The sequence below is a fragment of the Geospiza fortis genome, unplaced genomic scaffold, assembly GCF_000277835.1.
Source record: "Geospiza fortis unplaced genomic scaffold, GeoFor_1.0 scaffold130, whole genome shotgun sequence".
Lineage (NCBI taxonomy): Eukaryota > Metazoa > Chordata > Aves > Passeriformes > Thraupidae > Geospiza > Geospiza fortis.
This window is the reverse complement of record NW_005054300.1, coordinates 8,435,623-8,442,059: the sequence shown is the minus strand read 5'-3', so window position 1 is coordinate 8,442,059 and position 6,437 is coordinate 8,435,623. Positions and strand designations below refer to the sequence as shown.

The 6,437-nt window shown below is 40.3% G+C and overlaps 1 protein-coding gene across 1 annotated transcript in view; it reads right to left on the bottom strand.

Annotated features, from left to right (window-relative positions):
• Positions 1-5,894: 5,894 nt before the first annotated feature.
• Positions 5,895-6,437, bottom strand: part of LOC102032041 (D(1)-like dopamine receptor) — a gene marked incomplete at its 5' end in the record, with an annotated part of 1,327 nt that continues 784 nt past the window's right edge. Inside the window, one exon of the mRNA XM_031061616.1 lies at positions 5,895-6,437. This exon is cut by the window's right edge and continues 784 nt beyond it. Within this exon, the coding sequence (XP_030917476.1) occupies positions 5,947-6,437 (491 nt within the window).

The following is a 6,437-nucleotide window of genomic DNA, read 5'->3' as shown; positions in this document are numbered from 1 at the left end:
AAAATTAAAATGTAGTGCACATTCAGATAAGAAACTCTTGTGCATTATCTGGAATCAAAAGTGATGGTAGTAGTGAGTGTCATGCCCTGTGCTGCAAATAAAATCAGTTTGAATTGTCAGATATCAGCTCAGCACAAAATACATTATGTTTTATCTCTATTCCCCTGTCCCTGGACTCACCCCATCTGTGCTGAGGTGATGCCTCTAAGGATCATCATAGTAACTTTTGAACACACTTCAAGGAAATGGCTTCCACTACAAACATCTTTCAGACTACTTTGTACTTCTTCAGTACATAGCTGTTGGCAGTACAGTGAAAATCGAACCCCTTGTGAAAGAAGCCTGCAGTGAACTGCTGAGTCCCCAAAGCCCTGTTGTTCCCAGTAACAGCTGCTCTGTGTGCTACCTGTGATGGTAACATGTGTTTGGGTTTTTCAAACCCTTGAACAGCTTAAAAACTGTAGGCTGGTAGCACACCAAGGAAGTATCAGTCTGGTGAAACTGTAATTCATAACTTGGATGCACTGGTAGTACAGGATAAACATTCTTTGAGTGAAAATTAGAGTTATTAATCACCATTATCCATTAATTTATTGTCACAATGTGGTTTGGCAGTACTAATATTCTGCTATAATCCAAGGCATAAGAGGCAATGCTTAATTTCCAGTTTCATCTCTTGAAACTCAACTCTTTTATGTATTTCTCTCCTGTTAGCAAATGTGCACCAAGAACATTTGTCATGATGTTATCTCTGATGATTATGTTATTGACTTAGGCATTAGTAAGTATTCTATATTCTGATTTATTTTATGCATTCATTTATTTACAATCTCTAACTGGTTCAGCTTTGTTATCAACAGCAAAAAGTTACAACTACTTTGTTTGCCCATTGGATTTTGTTACTCCCTTTCTCTTACTATCCTGCATCCCTGGCTTTTTCCCCATCAGTCTAGCCAGGTTTTCCTCTCACCCTGAAGAAAGAATCTTCACTTGATTCAGGAAATTCCTCCAGACACATTTGACTCTTTGGCCTAGATTTCCCCTGTAATAGAAGCTCAGACAACTTGCTCACATTTCATGCAAAAGTCATCAGCAGATGTGAGCCCATGAAATAGTGTATACAGACTCCATTCAGCCAGTTCAGATTTAAATATGAAAAGAATAAAATAAAGTGATGTGTTCTCACTGGGGGTGGGAGCAAAGATGAATTTTATTAGTTAAAAATCTATTAAAATGTTGAACTGCAGGAAGCTCTATGAACATTTTCTTTAAAGAAAAAAGGGAAGAACCCAGCAACATTTCCCGCAAATTTTACGAATGTCTTCTCAGTACCTAAAGTAAACTAAAACTGTCTCAAGATGAAATTCTGCTCTTGTTGATGAAGATAAACCTACATTTTTCCTAGCATCTTCATTAATTTCATACTATGCACATATGAAAATCTTGGGTACAGGCCCAAACTCATTTACTGCTATTAGGAGTTCCACTGATTGGCAGTTTTCCTATCGTGTAGATACCTAACTTAAGAAAAATGTGAAATTCATTCATAAGCCCTGGGTTTTCTAAAATGTCTTCAATGATTAGACACAAGTAGGGACTGGGAAGGAATAACAAGACCAGATCAGGACTACAGTAAGTTTTTTCAAGCCAAATATGCCAGGAAAAAGAGTCAGGCCTTTAACATCTTGGTACCTTTCTTTGGTGTAAATGAAAATTGGTTCTTAAGAGAACTAGAAATCTGAGGAATAGCTCATGCCCAGGGGGTGCATCCCACTGTGTGCCTCTTTACAGTGGGAAGGGCAAGAGGTTTCAGGAAAGTGAGTCAAACTATTTCAATGAGATAAAGTTATGTGGTGGGAGTCTGTAACCATGGTGATGAAACCACTCAGGTACATCAGAGCCCAGGGGCACTGGATTGATGGTAGTTAATATCCAGAAAGCCACTTCAACCTCCCAAGTTAAGGGGAAAAAACAGTTTACGAAGAATAAAGACTTTTCCACAAAATGTTTTTTACTGATATTCAAGTGATGGAAATGTGCTCAATATGGTGTGTGTAGGTTCCTCATCTGAAATCCAACACAAGAGGCATGATTTTGGCAAAAGCAAAGCAGCAACAGATGCCTCTGACAACTGAGTTGGGTAACAGGTTTCTCTTTCTGCAACCTAGGTCAGCTGTTCCTCACAGAAAGTTTAACTGAAATGTTAAGGCATCTGATACTAATCAGAGGGATAAGAAAAAAACCAGAGGTGTGACACATACAGTGGAGGTATGATCTTGTTTTCCTTACATTGGTATTTCCACTGGATTCTTCATTTGCTAAATTCTGCTACTTGAGCTTTTGTATGACCACAGGAATTTTGTATTTATCTCAAGTACGTAATAAAGGAACCTGCAGGTGGTTGAGAACTTTGTAGAGTGACAGAAGGAAAGACAGTGGGAATTATTTGAACAGGAGAGGCATTTGGTGCACATTGTAAACCCTACCACTTGCACTTTGCTGCACTGAAGTGTGTTTTGATTCAGACATTTAGACACTGGCTGAGAAGAGTGTTTCAATGAGGTATCTGTGAGGTTGCACTGTTTTGACACCAGGGCTATTTAGAAGCTATTTTTAGGTCACTGTGATGTTAATGATATTGTACATGTGGTACTATTAGGCAGGGAAATGAACTGCTTTTAGTCAGTGAAATACCTCACACACACTGTGCTGAATCCATGAGTAGATATATGGATTTGGTAATCTGAGTTATAGAGAGTGTGTTTGAGGAATAGCCATAGAACTCCCTAAAAAAAATACCTTTACTTTTACTTACTAAAAAAATACCTTTATTTTGCCCTGCCAAATCAAGAAAGTTGTGACCCAGACACAGACAACAAAGCCCTGCCAAGTTTTTGCTTTGAAGATACTTCTATTGAGTGGCTGCAATAGTGTAAATAGGAAAAAATTTTGCCTCTTAATTTCTGCTGAAGTAAACCTTGGCTTATTGTAATAATTTTAATATCTCTTATCACACTTGAACCTAACAATATTAATTGAATCTTGTGTAATCTAAAACAGGAGCTTGCCCTGTCATGAGTAAAATGTCAATCAGAAATTACAGTTAATCATTGCAAAAAATTATTAGGAAAAATTAGTCTTTCTCATTTACTATTCACAGAACTGGGAGATCTGTGTGCTTCCCAGTCTAGGAAAATAAAACTACATAGAGTGTCAATATTTATATGTTATTAAATCAGCAACAGCAGATGTAGTCTGAATAGCTATGTGCTGTAGGTTCATATGAAGTACCTTCAGTAATATGCTACTAAAAATGAGAATAAAGAGTTTATAATATGCAATTTCTGAAATTTATTGCAGTCTTGATCATTACATTGCACTTATTGCAGCAGACCTTACTACTGTAAACTACTGTAATGTGTATCATCTGCACATCAGTAATAACCATTAGCAATTAGCTACAAACAATTATTTCCAACATCACTTACAAAAAACAATTCCAAGCTGTCACTTCACAAAGCTGCAGTAAAGACCAGGAGTTTTTCTTCAGGAAAATGTACATTTTTTTCAGGTACAATCTGACCTATTAATGAAGCATATTTAAACTATGACCACAAGCACTGACACAAATAGCTTTTTCCATTCTAAACACAAATATAGTTTCATAGATTGAAGCTACCATGCATTTTTGATTGTTCTTAAGAGAAAACATTATTCAAATATATCCATTGCTTAATTTCTGCTACCCACTCTGTCCTTCACCATTTTCATCACCACTCTAAATAGTAAATCAGCCTAATTCCTGGGTGAGACAGCCCCCATAGCAGGGCAAATCTTGGGAGAAGGTAAATCTTTCTCTTCCATTCATTAACATCTTTTATCACTAATTATGAGACTGTACACATACTTTAAAAAAAATTATGTCCTGTGCATAATAATTTCATGTGTGGCCTTGACTGCTAGAGGAGTGCCTGCCCATGAGCTGGAAGGTGTGAGGGCAGGGACAGTTCCTTCTCTGAGGGATGGAGCCAGCTGAAGCTCCTGCAACAGAAACAGAAGGGTGGCAAGCAGCTGGGAACACACTTCAGGGTAGTATCTTGTCAGGTTTATCAGTACCTCCCCAGGACAGGTTGTGGAGAGGGTGAGATGAGATGTCTCTTAGAGCTTGAAAATATAAATGTGTTTGTTTGTTTGCTTGTTCGTTGGTTTTAAGGAGTTAGACTCTGGCATTCTTATGCATTTCTGGTTTGTGTAAGAAGAAAGAAATGTATCAAGAAAAATACAAATTGAATCTCTAACATCTGAATCCAGGTACAGTTCATACATGATCACCTAGAAACTAATCAATGGGAAGCAAAACAAAAAACCACCTTGTATCTTTTTTAAGGCAACACCAGGTTTATTTTAGGGTTGCTTTCCAGAGGTGGCACTAGGCGTGCTGAAGGATAGTTGTTAAATGTTCAGAAACACGAGTAATCACTAAAAGAATGGAAGTATACCAATGGCATCTCAAAGTTCTTATCTGTACCTTTTTTGCCTACAAGAAAACATCTAAGGACAGTTACATGCAAAAAACCCACAGCCAAACATCTGAAGCTCAATGCTTCTTAGGGAGACACATTGTCACAGTGAGGCAGGACTAGGGATTACCTCAGGAGACCATTACTCTGTGCCTCTGCCCCAAGGCAGGATCAGCATTGTCACTGTCATATCTGACAGAAGCTTACAGTCATTTTACTGAGAGAGATGTCATAATTACCTAGGCAATCTACTCCAGTGCTTAATTATCCTTATTCTTAGAAAGTTTTTACAAATTCTTGCCTTGGTCTTCCTTACAGCCCATTACCTCTTGTCCTGCCTCTGTAGCCCATGAAGAACAGATGGCAGTCACATCAAGTATTCCCCAAGGACACATTCCTGAAAAGAGCAAGGTAGCATGAGCATATTTTCCCATAAGAAGTAATGATGGGGTAAATGCATACAGGGATTTAACTACACATGGTTTAAAATCACAGGGAGCAGGACCACTGGGAGGAGAGTCTCTTTTCTGCTGCTGTCCTTCCAGCATGGATCATTGTTCTGAAAAGTATCATCTGTACCATCTATGAGACAATGCCCAAGAAAGCTCTTGCAGTGTAAGCATTCTTTATGTCTCTTTCTGGACAGTTGCATCTTCACCATCTTCCTGAAAATCAAAGGCAATCCATCATAGGTGGGGGACATTAAAAATGGGGCAAGTATGGTGGTGAGTGGAGCACTGCATTAAATGGTCAGCAGCAGAACCTTTAAGTAGTGGACAGAGAAAGAGAGGGCAATGACATGCCACTGTCCACATGCCTAAATGTCTACTGAACCCTTCTACACAGATAGAAACAATCATGGTTTTCCCAGTTTTCTCCCTCCTGCGAGCCATCCAACAATTATTTGCTCTGCCTTTTGTTGATCTTCATATTTACAAGTAGTGAAATGGGTTGACAGAGATGATCTGCTCACTCTTTATTTTGTGGATCATACTATATTTCTACTTTCTGAAGGGATTGGCTGCCTGAACTATGAGGGTTTTTTTTACTTTGATCTAATTATCTCACTATTCTTAATATATACCTCAAATTTGACTGTAGAATGGGGGTGAACAAATGCATGGGAGAGGGTAAAGGGTGAAGGTGGCCATGGGAATAGGTAAAGGTGTGGCTGCTGTGTGCCTTTGGAATGGACTCCATATGCCTCTCACCCCCGTGTGGTAAGAGCAGTGTTTTTCCATCCCTCTGGCATGGGACTTTTGCTGAGGAGCTCACATGGAGACAGGGAGAACTCACCCTGTGTGGTGGCTGTGTGCATGAGAAGTGATTAATCACTCATCCTTCTGAGACAACTGACCAAGTTGTCTCAGAGGGATCATCCCTCTGATCCCTCACACTGACCAAGCCCTGTACAGGGGACAGCAGTTTACAGGGATGGCTTTGTCTTGCAATCCAGTTGCAAAATAGCTGGCACTTCACAACTGCTGGGGCTGCTGCCAAGGGCAGTCTGAGAAGTCACAACCCTCTTCTCCATAGACATCTCCTCACTGCTGTGCTCTCCCTGGAGGTTTATGGCATGGGGCACGGGCTGCACCCAGGCAGTGGTGGCAGCAGGAGGCACTGACGATGGGACAGCTCCTTCCTTCTGGCAGGTGGTGTCATGGTGATAGGAAACCAGCTCATTGCTGAAGTTGACCCTCTCCACAGGGGATTCAGGTGTGCCACAGCAGCAGCACCGGCAGCCCAAGAGATTGCTGAAAGCCCTCCTGAAGTCTGCGTTGAAAGCATAGATGACTGGATTCACTGAAGAGTTGGCCCAGCCAAACCACACAAAGACATTGAAGGTGGTTTGGCCAATACAGAGTGACTGCCCTTCAGGGTCCTCCTGGAGGCTGGGCTGGCAGAAAGGCAGGAGGC